Genomic DNA, 15,664 nt, shown 5'->3' with positions numbered 1-15,664 from the left:
TTCAGCATGTTATCACTGGCTGGAGGTCATGGCCAGTCTGGAAAGATCCGGTGGTCTTTTCTCTGTGGGCAAAGTCAGTGTCTATTCATTAAGCAAAATGAGCCTTCTCTCTTTTTTTCATTTTCTTTTAGTCTAATTATTTAACTAGGTAATACAGTCACTGTATGGATATGTACACAGACCAATGTCCTTCCATCTCCCCAGGCCCCACCACCTCCTGTAGGTGACCACTGTGGTTGGTTGCTTACACACCCTTCCCTGGTTTATGATGCACATACAAACTCAGAGACACCTTCCTATCTCCTCCTTGTTTTTAAAACAAAACGTGGCCTTCTGTAATACTGTTCTAGATCCTGCTTTTTCCACCTCATGTATCTGCAGGATTTTCCCGTAAGAGTCACAGATCCCTGTGGTGTTCCAGCAGCCCTGGTGTCGTCCACTGGGTAGACAGACCACAGACCTCCACTGGGTAGACAGACCACAGACCTCCACTGGGTAGACAGACCACAGACCTCCACTGGGTAGACAGACCACAGACCTCCACTGGGTAGACAGACCACAGACCTCCACTGGGTAGACAGACCACAGACCTCCACTGGGTAGACAGACCACAGACCTCCACTGGGTAGACAGACCACAGACCTCCACTGGGTAGACAGACCACAGACCTCCACTGGGTAGACAGACCACAGACCTCCACTGGGTAGACAGACCACAGACCTCCACTGGGTAGACAGACCACAGACCTCCACTGGGTAGACAGACCACAGACCTCCACTGGGTAGGCAGACCACAGACCTCCACTGGGTAGACAGACCACAGAGCTCCACTGGGTAGACAGACCACAGACCTCCACTGGGTAGACAGACCACTGGGTAGACAGACCACAGAGCTCCACTGGGTAGACAGACCACAGACCTCCACTGGGTAGACAGACCACAGACCTCCACTGGGTAGACAGACCACAGACCTCCACTGGGTAGACAGACCACAGACCTCCACTGGGTAGACAGACCACAGACCTCCACTGGGTAGACGGACCACAGACCTCCACTGGGTAGACGGACCACAGACCTCCACTGGGTAGACGGACCACAGACCTCCACTGGGTAGACGGACCACAGACCTCCACTGGGTAGACGGACCACAGACCTCCACTGGGTAGACGGACCACAGACCTCCACTGGGTAGACGGACCACAGACCTCCACTGGGTAGACGGACCACAGACCTCCACTGGGTAGACGGACCACAGACCTCCACTGGGTAGACGGACCACAGACCTCCACTGGGTAGACGGACCACAGACCTCCACTGGGTAGACGGACCACAGACCTCCACTGGGTAGACGGACCACAGACCTCCACTGGGTAGACGGACCACAGACCTCCACTGGGTAGGCGGACCACAGACCTCCACTGGGTAGACGGACCACAGACCTCCACTGGGTAGACGGACCACAGACCTCCACTGGGTAGACGGACCACAGACCTCCACTGGGTAGACGGACCACAGACCTCCACTGGGTAGACGGACCACAGACCTCCACTGGGTAGACGGACCACAGACCTCCACTGGGTAGACGGACCACAGACCTCCACTGGGTAGACGGACCACAGACCTCCACTGGGTAGGCGGACCACAGACCTCCACTGGGTAGGCGGACCACAGACCTCCACTGGGTAGACAGACCACAGACCTCCACTGGGTAGACAGACCACAGACCTCCACTGGGTAGACGGACCACAGACCTCCACTGGGTAGACGGACCACAGACCTCCACTGGGTAGGCAGACCACAGACCTCCACTGGGTAGACAGACCACAGACCTCCACTGGGTAGACAGACCACAGACCTCCACTGGGTAGACAGACCACAGACCTCCACTGGGTAGACAGACCACAGAGCTCCACTGGGTAGACAGACCACAGACCTCCACTGGGTAGGCAGACCACAGACCTCCACTGGGTAGACAGACCACAGACCTCCACTGGGTAGACAGACCACAGACCTCCACTGGGTAGACAGACCACAGACCTCCACTGGGTAGACAGACCACAGAGCTCCACTGGGTAGACAGACCACAGACCTCCACTGGGTAGACAGACCACAGACCTCCACTGGGTAGACAGACCACAGACCTCCACTGGGTAGACAGACCACAGACCTCCACTGGGTAGGCAGACCACAGACCTCCACTGGGTAGACAGACCACAGAGCTCCACTGGGTAGACAGACCACAGACCTCCACTGGGTAGACAGACCACTGGGTAGACAGACCACAGAGCTCCACTGGGTAGACAGACCACAGACCTCCACTGGGTAGACAGACCACAGACCTCCACTGGGTAGACAGACCACTGGGTAGACAGACCACAGAGCTCCACTGGGTAGACAGACCACAGACCTCCACTGGGTAGACAGACCACTGGGTAGACAGACCACAGACCTCCACTGGGTAGACAGACCACAGACCTCCACTGGGTAGACAGACCACTGGGTAGACAGACCACAGACCTCCACCGGGTAGACAGACCACAGACCTCCACCGGGTAGACAGACCACAGACCTCCACTGGGTAGACAGACCACAGACCTCCACCGGGTAGACAGACCACAGACCTCCACTGGGTAGACAGACCACTGGGTAGACAGACCACAGACCTCCACTGGGTAGACAGACCACAGACCTCCACTGGGTAGACAGACCACAGACCTCCACTGGGTAGGCAGACCACAGACCTCCACCGGGTACACAGACCACAGACCTCCACCGGGTAGACAGACCACAGACCTCCACCGGGTAGACAGACCACAGACTTCCACCGGGTAGACAGACCACAGACCTCCACCGGGTAGACAGACCACAGACCTCCACCGGGTAGACAGACCACAGACCTCCACTGGGTAGACAGACCACAGACCTCCACTGGGTAGACAGACCACAGACCTCCACTGGGTAGACAGACCACAGACCTCCACTGGGTAGACAGACCACTGGGTAGACAGACCACAGACCTCCACTGGGTAGACAGACCACAGAGCTCCACTGGGTAGACAGACCACAGACCTCCACTGGGTAGGCAGACCACAGACCTCCACCGGGTAGACAGACCACAGACCTCCACCGGGTAGACAGACCACAGACCTCCACCGGGTAGACAGACCACAGACCTCCACCGGGTAGACAGACCACAGACCTCCACCGGGTAGACAGACCACAGACCTCCACCGGGTAGACAGACCACAGACCTCCACCGGGTAGACAGACCACAGACCTCCACCGGGTAGACAGACCACAGACCTCCACTGGGTAGACAGACCACAGACCTCCACTGGGTAGACAGACCACAGACCTCCACTGGGTAGACAGACCACAGACCTCCACTGGGTAGACAGACCACAGACCTCCACTGGGTAGACAGACCACAGACCTCCACTGGGTAGACAGACCACAGACCTCCACTGGGTAGACAGACCACAGACCTCCACTGGGTAGACGGACCACAGAGCTCCACTGGGTAGACAGACCACAGACCTCCACTGGGTAGACGGACCACAGACCTCCACTGGGTAGACGGACCACAGACCTCCACCGGGTAGACAGACCACAGACCTCCACTGGGTAGACGGACCACAGACCTCCACTGGGTAGACAGACCACAGAGCTCCACTGGGTAGACAGACCACAGACCTCCACCGGGTAGACAGACCACAGAGCTCCACTGGGTAGACAGACCACAGACCTCCACCGGGTAGACAGACCACAGAGCTCCACTGGGTAGACAGACCACAGACCTCCACTGGGTAGACAGACCACAGACCTCCACTGGGTAGACAGACCACAGAGCTCCACCGGGTAGACAGACCACAGACCTCCACTGGGTAGACGGACCACAGACCTCCACCGGGTAGACAGACCACAGACCTCCACCGGGTAGACAGACCACAGACCTCCACCGGGTAGACAGACCACAGACCTCCACTGGGTAGACAGACCACAGAGCTCCACTGGGTAGACAGACCACAGACCTCCACCGGGTAGACAGACCACAGAGCTCCACTGGGTAGACAGACCACAGACCTCCACTGGGTAGACAGACCACAGAGCTCCACTGGGTAGACAGACCACAGACCTCCACCGGGTAGACAGACCACAGAGCTCCACTGGGTAGACAGACCACAGACCTCCACCGGGTAGGCAGACCACAGACCTCCACCGGGTAGACAGACCACAGACCTCCACCGGGTAGACAGACCACAGACCTCCACCGGGTAGACAGACCACAGAGCTCCACTGGGTAGACAGACCACAGAGCTCCACCGGGTAGACAGACCACAGACCTCCACTGGGTAGACAGACCACAGACCTCCACTGGGTAGACAGACCACAGACCTCCACTGGGTAGACAGACCACAGACCTCCACTGGGTAGACAGACCACAGACCTCCACTGGGTAGACAGACCACAGAGCTCCACTGGGTAGACAGACCACAGACCTCCACTGGGTAGACAGACCACAGACCTCCACTGGGTAGACAGACCACAGACCTCCACTGGGTAGACAGACCACAGACCTCCACTGGGTAGGCAGACCACAGACCTCCACTGGGTAGACAGACCACAGAGCTCCACTGGGTAGACAGACCACAGACCTCCACTGGGTAGACAGACCACTGGGTAGACAGACCACAGAGCTCCACTGGGTAGACAGACCACAGACCTCCACTGGGTAGACAGACCACAGACCTCCACTGGGTAGACAGACCACTGGGTAGACAGACCACAGAGCTCCACTGGGTAGACAGACCACAGACCTCCACTGGGTAGACAGACCACTGGGTAGACAGACCACAGACCTCCACTGGGTAGACAGACCACAGACCTCCACTGGGTAGACAGACCACTGGGTAGACAGACCACAGACCTCCACCGGGTAGACAGACCACAGACCTCCACCGGGTAGACAGACCACAGACCTCCACTGGGTAGACAGACCACTGGGTAGACAGACCACAGAGCTCCACCGGGTAGACAGACCACAGAGCTCCACTGGGTAGACAGACCACAGACCTCCACTGGGTAGACAGACCACTGGGTAGACAGACCACAGAGCTCCACCGGGTAGACAGACCACAGACCTCCACGGGTAGACAGACCACAGAGCTCCACTGGGTAGACAGACCACAGAGCTCCACCGGGTAGACAGACCACAGACCTCCACTGGGTAGACAGACCACAGACCTCCACTGGGTAGACAGACCACAGAGCTCCACCGGGTAGACAGACCACAGACCTCCACTGGGTAGACAGACCACAGAGCTCCACTGGGTAGACAGACCACAGACCTCCACTGGGTAGACAGACCACAGAGCTCCACTGGGTAGACAGACCACAGACCTCCACTGGGTAGACAGACCACAGACCTCCACTGGGTAGACAGACCACAGAGCTCCACTGGGTAGACAGACCACAGACCTCCACTGGGTAGACAGACCACAGACCTCCACTGGGTAGACAGACCACAGAGCTCCACTGGGTAGACAGACCACAGACCTCCACTGGGTAGACAGACCACAGAGCTCCACTGGGTAGACAGACCACAGACCTCCACTGGGTAGACAGACCACAGACCTCCACTGGGTAGACAGACCACAGAGCTCCACTGGGTAGACAGACCACAGACCTCCACTGGGTAGACAGACCACAGAGCTCCACTGGGTAGACAGACCACAGACCTCCACTGGGTAGACAGACCACAGACCTCCACTGGGTAGACAGACCACAGACCTCCACCGGGTAGACAGACCACAGACCTCCACCGGGTAGACAGACCACAGACCTCCACCGGGTAGACAGACCACAGAGCTCCACCGGGTAGACAGACCACAGAGCTCCACTGGGTAGACAGACCACAGACCTCCACTGGGTAGACAGACCACAGACCTCCACTGGGTAGACAGACCACAGAGCTCCACTGGGTAGACAGACCACAGACCTCCACTGGGTAGACAGACCACAGAGCTCCACTGGGTAGACAGACCACAGACCTCCACTGGGTAGACAGACCACAGAGCTCCACTGGGTAGACAGACCACAGACCTCCACGGGGTAGACAGACCACAGACCTCCACCGGGTAGACAGACCACAGACCTGCACCGGGTAGACAGACCACAGACCTCCACCGGGTAGACAGACCACAGACCTCCACCGGGTAGACAGACCACAGAGCTCCACCGGGTAGACAGACCACAGAGCTCCACCGGGTAGACAGACCACAGACCTCCACCGGGTAGACAGACCACAGACCTCCACCGGGTAGACAGACCACAGACCTCCACCGGGTAGACAGACCACAGAGCTCCACCGGGTAGACAGACCACAGAGCTCCACTGGGTAGACAGACCACAGACCTCCACCGGGTAGACAGACCACAGACCTCCACCGGGTAGACAGACCACAGACCTCCACCGGGTAGACAGACCACAGACCTCCACCGGGTAGACAGACCACAGAGCTCCACCGGGTAGACAGACCACAGAGCTCCACCGGGTAGACAGACCACAGACCTCCACCGGGTAGACAGACCACAGACCTCCACCGGGTAGACAGACCACAGACCTCCACCGGGTAGACAGACCACAGACCTCCACCGGGTAGACAGACCACAGAGCTCCACTGGGTAGACAGACCACAGAGCTCCACCGGGTAGACAGACCACAGACCTCCACTGGGTAGACAGACCACAGAGCTCCACTGGGTAGACAGACCACAGACCTCCACCGGGTAGACAGACCACAGACCTCCACCGGGTAGACAGACCACAGACCTCCACCGGGTAGACAGACCACAGACCTCCACCGGGTAGACAGACCACAGAGCTCCACCGGGTAGACAGACCACAGACCTCCACCGGGTAGACAGACCACAGACCTCCACCGGGTAGACAGACCACAGACCTCCACCGGGTAGACAGACCACAGACCTCCACCGGGTAGACAGACCACAGACCTCCACCGGGTAGACAGACCACAGAGCTCCACCGGGTAGACAGACCACAGAGCTCCACTGGGTAGACAGACCACAGACCTCCACCGGGTAGACAGACCACAGACCTCCACCGGGTAGACAGACCACAGACCTCCACCGGGTAGACAGACCACAGACCTCCACCGGGTAGACAGACCACAGAGCTCCACCGGGTAGACAGACCACAGAGCTCCACCGGGTAGACAGACCACAGACCTCCACCGGGTAGACAGACCACAGACCTCCACCGGGTAGACAGACCACAGACCTCCACCGGGTAGACAGACCACAGACCTCCACCGGGTAGACAGACCACAGAGCTCCACTGGGTAGACAGACCACAGAGCTCCACCGGGTAGACAGACCACAGACCTCCACTGGGTAGACAGACCACAGAGCTCCACTGGGTAGACAGACCACAGACCTCCACCGGGTAGACAGACCACAGACCTCCACCGGGTAGACAGACCACAGACCTCCACCGGGTAGACAGACCACAGACCTCCACCGGGTAGACAGACCACAGAGCTCCACCGGGTAGACAGACCACAGACCTCCACCGGGTAGACAGACCACAGACCTCCACCGGGTAGACAGACCACAGACCTCCACCGGGTAGACAGACCACAGACCTCCACCGGGTAGACAGACCACAGACCTCCACCGGGTAGACAGACCACAGAGCTCCACCGGGTAGACAGACCACAGAGCTCCACTGGGTAGACAGACCACAGACCTCCACCGGGTAGACAGACCACAGACCTCCACCGGGTAGACAGACCACAGACCTCCACCGGGTAGACAGACCACAGACCTCCACCGGGTAGACAGACCACAGAGCTCCACCGGGTAGACAGACCACAGAGCTCCACTGGGTAGACAGACCACAGACCTCCACTGGGTAGACAGACCACAGACCTCCACCGGGTAGACAGACCACAGACCTCCACCGGGTAGACAGACCACAGACCTCCACCGGGTAGACAGACCACAGAGCTCCACTGGGTAGACAGACCACAGAGCTCCACCGGGTAGACAGACCACAGACCTCCACTGGGTAGACAGACCACAGAGCTCCACGGGTAGACAGACCACAGAGCTCCACGGGTAGACAGACCACAGACCTCCACTGGGTAGACAGACCACAGAGCTCCACTGGGTAGACAGACCACAGACCTCCACTGGGTAGACAGACCACAGACCTCCACTGGGTAGACAGACCACAGAGCTCCACGGGTAGACAGACCACAGACCTCCACTGGGTAGACAGACCACAGAGCTCCACCGGTGGGCAGCTAAGTCTGACTGACTCTTAAAACAGACACCAATTGCTCTTTCCATTCTAGGCACATTTGTAATAAAGAAATAAATAATCTTGTAAAAAAAATGAGGTAATAAAAGAAATTATCTGAGGGAAAAGAACAACTGAGGACAGAAAACGGCCAAATCAGTGGATTTCACACTTTCCCTTCTTCCTGCTGCTCCCTCACATTGACCTCTGAGGTCCCTACCTGTATAAAACCAAACCAAACCCAGTGCCGTCGAGTCGATTCCGACTCCTAGCGACCCTGCAGGACAGAGTAGAACTGCCCCACAGAGTTTCCAAGGAGCGCCTGGCGGATTCAGACTGCCGATCCTTTGGTTAGCAGCCGTAGCGCTTAACCACTGTGCCACCAGGGTTTCCCCTTACCTGTATGCCTCTTTTCAATTCAGCTTAAAAACTTTCCCCTTAGGTCCAAGTGGGGATAAATGGCCCCCGTTTCTCCTTAGCGTAGCTGCAATATGTTGAGTTTTCAAAAGGAATCTTATTAAACAGAAAGGAAATGAAACCAAAGTCTCAGAGAATGAACTAGTCTACTGAGATAATGTAGGGGGTCAGTGAAAAAGAGGAAGACCCTCAGCAAGATGGATTGACACAGTGGCTGCATTAATGGGCTCAAGCACAACAACGATTGGGAAGATGGCGCAAGATCGGGCAGTGTTTCTGTTGTACGTGGGGTCGCTATGGGTCAGAACCGACTTGACGGCACCTAACAACAACAACAACAACAGAGCTAATAGCCTACATGAGTCTCAGCCTCATCTACCCTGAGACCAGAAGAACTAGATGGTGCCGGACCACCACTACCAACCGCCGTGATTAGGGCCACAGTAGATGGATCCTGATAGAATGGAGAAAAACACGAACCAGAACTCAAATTCTTAAAAAGTCCAGTCTTACTGGACCGGTTGAGACTAAAAGACTCCCTGAGACTGTTGCCCTGAGATACCCTTTAAACCTTGAACCAAAATCACACCTTGAGATCACCTTTTAGCAAAATAACAGATTAGCACAGAAAATAAAAGATATTACCTGTGAGTACAGTGCTCCATTAATAAACCATGTGTGTGAGACTAGAAAACACTGGTGGCGTAATGGTTAAGAGCTACGGCTGCTAACCAAAAGGTCAGTGGTTCGAATCCACCAGGCACTCCTGGGAAACTCTATGGAGCAGTTCTACCCTGTCCTATAGGGTGACTGGGAGTCAGAATCGACTCAACGGCAATGGGGCGGGGGTATGTGAGACTAAACGGTCAACAATTACTCTAAAGCAAAGATAAGAAGATAAGTGGACAGGGAAACTAGAGCATTGGAAACAGAACTACCAGAACGCAATTCAAGAAAATATTGATTCCTTGTGAAAAATATAACTAATGTCGCTGAACAATTTGTATAGAAATTGTCAGTCGGGAACCTAATTTGCTGTGTAAACTTTCACCAAAAACACAATAAAATATTACTTAAAAAATAATAGTAAATAGAAAGCAATTCTAGGGAAAAAAAAAAAAAAACAAAGATAAGAGAACCCATTTAAAGATCTAAGAGTATGTTGCACAGTGTCCCATCCTGGGACATCAGCCACCAAGTTACTCCTTCTCTCCAGCCTTGTCTCAGAGGGGATAGGAAGAGGGCACACAGCTAGTTTAGTCCCTGCTTTGGTCAGAATGAAAAGGAGAGTGCCCCTACCCCCCATCACACACACTCCCTCCCTTGTAGGAAAGACACAGAGGGAAGTATTAGGGCCCACTGTGGAGCAGTTCCTGCCCGCCAGAGTTATTCAACCAGCCATTCATCAAGAGGTGCATGAATTTGAGAGGTGACTTCTTGCCCTGGTCCCTGGGTGGGTGGGTGGGTGGATGGATGGATGGATGGACGGACAGATGGATGGATGGATGGGTGGGTGGATGGATGAGTGGGTGAGTGGGTGGATGGATGAGTGGGTAGATGGATGGATGGATGGGTGGGTGGGCGGATGGATGAATGAATGCATGAACAGGGAGGGACTTCTAAGGCCATATGAAGTCACTAGGGGAAAAATAATGTTTTGATTGGAGAATTTGGAAGTGGTAGGGAGGAAGACTTCTGTGACAGCCTCAGCAAAAGATCTTTAGCTGCCCATGGAGATGGTGTCACCACTGAGATGCTAAAGGCTTTGGGTGGAAGTTCTAACTTGTCAAAAACGTGGTCCCTGAGCCCTTGTCCAAATCATAATTTCTATCATGAAATGGGAAGGTAGACTAGCTCTTCCCCTCATTGGGACAGGGGCAGAAGGTCCGTGTCTCCCTGCCCCCCCGCCCCCGCACTGGGCACTCACATAGATCCTCATGTTGACATAGCTTTGGCGTAGATTGTTCAGGACGCTGGCCTCATTCAAGAAGGTCATGTCTGCCATGTCACTGGCCTGGTAGAATTTGGGTGGGTTCGTCTGCTGGACATCATCCCTCTTCAAGGTGAGTGTCTGGAGGGTCAAGACATTAGCACACCCGTTAAGTGGGAATTAGGCAGTTGTGCTGTACACAGGGTACCACACCCTCTCTGGCACCCTGGAAGGAGCACTGGAGCTGGAGTCAGGCATCCGGTGAGCCCAGCTCCTGGTAGAGCCATGGCCACTGTGTGACTAGGGATGGGGAGGGACTGCTACAACAGCTGCTTGAGCCTTAACTGCCCCCGCTCAGAAGCAGGGATTTCAATAGCCTACTTGGTGGCTGCTGGGAGAACGACACAAACCTAAGTGTGATTGTATGAAAACACCTTGTGAACTGTGAAGGCCCTCCTATGTTACGGAGCACCCCTCACCCATGCTCCTCTCCTAGTCAAGACCATTCTGGAAGCTGGTCGGGGCTTGGTCTTCCATCCCAGGGACGCTTTACAGGGATGTGACTCTCGGCTCTCTGTCCTGAGAACTAAAGGTGGTTTCAAAAGCACAATGACCTTTTCCTTGTTTTTTTTGAAGACATTCCTGTGTTCCCACCAAACCACCTTGAAGGATAAAATTGAAATCAAGCAGGGAGACAAGAAGAAAAGCAAAAACAAAGCAACGCAACGAATATTCAGCAACAGACGTGTTAGAGTCAGAATAACCACTTGCCATCGAGTTTATTTTGACTCATGGCGACTCCATGTGTTTCAGAGCAGAACTGCTCTATAGGGTTTTCAAGACTGTGATCTTTCAGAAGCAGATCACGAGCCCTCTCTTCTGAGGTACCTCTGAGTGGGTTCAAACCACGAATATTTCAATTAGTAGTCAAATGCTTAACCTTTTGCACCTCCCAGGGACTAGAATAAAAACAGTCCTGTGTTAAGGGTCAGGCAAGGATCCTTGGTGGTGCAATGGTTAAGCACTTGGCTGCTAACTGAAAGGTTGGCGGTTTCATACCCACCCAGCAACTCTGCGGGAGAAAAGACCTGGTGATCTGCTCCTGCAAGGATTACAGCCCAGGAAACCCTGTGGTGCAGTTCCACCCTGTCACATGGGGTTGCTGTGAGTCAGAATTGACTCTACAGCATCCAGCAACAACAAGAGTCAGGAGTTCCTGTACAAACTGGGGTGAATCCCTTCCCCTCTCTGCACCCCACTTTCTTCTGTAAATAAAAACTATTGCTAGCTCTTAAGTTCCACATCTGGGATCAAAACTTAAGACCCAGAAAACAAATGTCTTTGAGCTTCCTGTAGCCTTTGAGGCTCCAGCCCATGCTGGGATTTCCGGCACTTTTAGTAATTGACGAGTACAATAAGCAAATAATTTGAAATCTTGACAGTTCTGGAAAGTCCACACAATATTAGTCACCATACCCCTAGTGAATGAAAACCAACCCTAGTAAGTGAAGCCAGGCTTTATTCAGAGTTCATCTCCAGTAGTTCCCATATCTCTGGACCCCACCCACACGTGAACACTTCTCTTTCAGCTCCACAGAGGAATGGAAGCCTTTGTCTTTAGCTTACAGCCAGGTGAGTCAGCTCCACAGACTCGGTCTTTCTGTCCCAAACCCGGCTGTTTGCCTTGTCCACTGTGGGTGCTCAAAGAAGCTATGTGTTTTCCTTAAATGGACATCCAAACTGGGGCCTCTGTGTCTCCACCCCAGTGGCCATCATTCCTGGCAAACTTCAGTGCTCTGCTCTTCTAGAAGGTATGCTTCTCCTGAGAATTAAGCTTGACTTGCATGTTCAAACTCACCCAGATACAGCCTCATCTCTCTCCTGCCACTCCCCTAGAAGGCAGGTGGGAAGAAAAGCTCTCCTGCAAGTTCTGATCTTCAAAGGTCTTGGCTTCTCTTAGGAGTGGCATGAACCAAGGTCTGACCTCAAACCCCCCCTTCACCACCCACCGCAGAGACATCGCATGGGTGTTTGAGGCAGATACAGCCAGATTTGAGTCCAAGTTCATTATTTGCTCTCTTTGTGGCTGTGGGCAAGTTATCCAAAGCCTCCTTAATCCTCATTTTTCATCCTCTGCCAGATAGGGTCAATAAATCCTACTACATAGGGTTGTTGAAAGGATTAAACATAATGTTAGGGGTTTGCCACAGGGTTATTGTCTGTTGTTAGCTGCCATTGAGTTGGTTCCTGACTTATGACAACCCCATGCACAACAAAACAAAATGCTGCCTGGTCCTGCGCCATTCCCATCATCAGTTGCAGATCAGATGTTGTGATCCACAGGATGTTCATTGGCTGATTTTTGGAAGTCGATCACCAGGCTTTTCTTCCTAGTGTGTCTTAGTCTGACAAATCCACTGGGACCTGTTCAGCATCACAGCAACACACAAGCCTCCGCTGACAGATGGGTGGTGGCTATATGTGAAGTGCATTGACTAGGAATTGAACCTGAGTCTTCTGCATGGAAGGTGAGAATTCTGTCATGGAACCATCAATGCCACAGGGTAGGGGTTTAATAAATTAAGAAAAATTTTTTTCAAACAAAATATATTAAGCTCATATTTCTGTGGGTTAGCAATTTGGCCTGGGCTCAGCAGGGTGGTTCTTCTGGACTCAGATGGGTTCACTCATGTATCTGCAGTCAGGTACCAGTCAGCTAGGTGGCTCCCTTCTGGGTTCCCTGGTTGTCATCTGGGCCCTATCATCCTCAAGCAGGCTAGTTCAGACTACCTGGGCAGCATTCCAAGAGCAAGGGCGTAAATTGTTAAGTCTCTTGAGAGCTAGACTCAGAACTGGCACACCATTATGTCTACTACATTCTGTTTGCCAAAGCAAGCTACAAGGCCAGCTTAAAATCATTAGAGGGGTGCAGGAGGCTAGGGGTATGCTCCATCTCTTGATGGCAGGAGCTGCAAAGTTGCATTGCAAGGGCCACTGATGCAAGAAAGGGTGCTGACATGAGACTATGTGGGCAGCTCCTGTCTGGAGAGGAGATGAGAGGGTAGAGTGTGTTAGAAGCTGGCTGCATGGACACAAAAATACAGAGTGGAGGGAAGGAGTGTGCCGTCTCATTAGAGGGAGAGCAACTAGGAGTATATAGCAAGGTGCATATAAGTTTTTGTATGAGAGGCTGACTTGGTTTTTAAACTTTCACTTAAAGCACAATAAAAATTAAAAAAAAAAAAAAAAAAAAGGGTGCTGGTTTGTGGTCATGTATTTCATCTACCGCACTCCCTAAGAAACCACTTCCTTCTAGAACCAGGACTATTTCTCTACATCAAACAAAAACCATGCTTCCGTTTACCTGCTACTTATGTAAGATTTCCTACCCACTCTCTCAAGTCACACCTGATGGTTGGACACAGTGCAGATCGGCACAGAGGGTGATGTGCTGGTAAACCAGTTCTCTGGGAAAATAAGCCCCAGGTTGTAGCATGTGCCAATTTCCATGGCATAACGATGGTCGATTCTCATTATTTGTGGGTTATGTATTCTCGAATTAGCTTATATGCTAAAAATACTCATGGAGCTTTCGTGTTCACTTGCAGAACTGCACATGTGCCGAGTGGCAAATAATTCCCAGCTGAGGTTGAATAAACCTGGGTTGGCATTTGCTAAGTCAGTGTTTATGGGGAGTTTATGGAACATAACCAAAAAAAACCCAAAAAACCCAAACCAGTTTTCAACTCATGGCAAGCCCATGTGTATCAGAATAGAACTGTGCTGTATGGGGTTTTCAGTGGCTGTGACCTTTTGGAAGCAGATCGCCAGACCTTTCTTTCAAGATGCCTCTGGGTGGATTTTGATTAATAGTAGAGTGCCTAACCATTTGTGCCAGCCAGGTACGTAATGACTGTGAATAACAAGAATCAAATGTGCTTCGCCTTGGCTAATATCAAGTTACTAAAGGTTTGACAACTGACTGCAAAGCCCCCAGGCGTTTAGTGTTGGGCCCTGGAAGCCCAGACAAGCCAGCTCCAGCACGCTACTGCCATGTAGGGAACCACCGTCTGTTGCTCGTGCACATGAAGCGCTCATCCAGCTGGACCAGGGTGTTCCAAGGCCCGGTCTCACATTCCTCATGCCATCGTGGGCCATGGGGCACAGAGTGAGACTTCTGGATGGGATGCCTACTCTCACTCTTAGAAAATGGATTCCGTGTGAGAGCTGTTTGGGACTTTGAAGAAAAGGAATGCATATGCTAACCCCTTATACCTGTGTACGGTTGTGGAGTTTACAAAGTTCTTCATGTATCCTCTCTCATTGGCATCTCTCCTGAATTGGAGCCAAAGCTCAGAGAAGAGAAGTATCTTGCTTGAATGTAATTGAGTCTGGACTTGAACCCAGCATGTGTGACTCACTTGGAGGCTTCTGCTCTTTTGGCTGCCCTGCCTCTTGAGCAGAAGTGTGTCCAGTCGAGGCTGGGTGCCTGCCTCTCCCAAAGTTCAGTTTCATCCTGGAGATCACCACCCACTTACCTGGTTGGTGACTGTCTTCACAGTGACCTGGTCGCCCTGTTCAGACTGGATCTCCCCAGCGATGAAGCCCTCCTTTTCGTCTTTGACCCAGCAGGACCTCTTGATGTTATAGGGTTTGTTCATGGCTTCAATCCTCTCCTTCTCGGGAGGAGCCAAGAAGGGCATTGGGTCCACATCTTCCAAACACTCCCCTTTTTGTGCACCAGGCATTGCGGCTTGGCTGAGGGCACAGCAGGAAGGAACCAAGGACAGGAACCAGGACTTCCCTTGGTGCTGTAGGGGAAAGCAAAGAGAGCCTGCTGAGACTAGGGGACAGGCTGGAGCAAATGCCTCAAGGGCAACAGGGTTTGCGTCTTTCATGTTACTTTGGATGTCTTCGTGCTTTTAGATTTTAATAACCAAGAATAAGAAATAAGCTAATAATACCTCCCAGTTGTGTGCTCCTGTGTCTGTTATCTC

General features: G+C 53.2%; 1 protein-coding gene across 1 annotated transcript in view; it reads right to left on the bottom strand.

Moving 5' to 3' along the window:
- The window catches only part of LOC126086726 (myosin-16-like), a 76,430-nt gene extending 61,015 nt beyond the window's left edge, over positions 1-15,415 (bottom strand). Inside the window, 2 exon segments of the mRNA XM_049903314.1 lie at positions 10,665-10,808; positions 15,206-15,415. Of these exon segments, the coding sequence (XP_049759271.1) occupies positions 10,665-10,808; positions 15,206-15,415 (354 nt within the window).
- Positions 15,416-15,664: the final 249 nt, after the last annotated feature.

The sequence above is a fragment of the Elephas maximus genome, chromosome 12 (assembly GCF_024166365.1).
Source record: "Elephas maximus indicus isolate mEleMax1 chromosome 12, mEleMax1 primary haplotype, whole genome shotgun sequence".
Classification (NCBI taxonomy): Eukaryota; Metazoa; Chordata; class Mammalia; order Proboscidea; family Elephantidae; genus Elephas; species Elephas maximus.
This window is presented reverse-complemented; position numbering and strand designations above follow the sequence as displayed.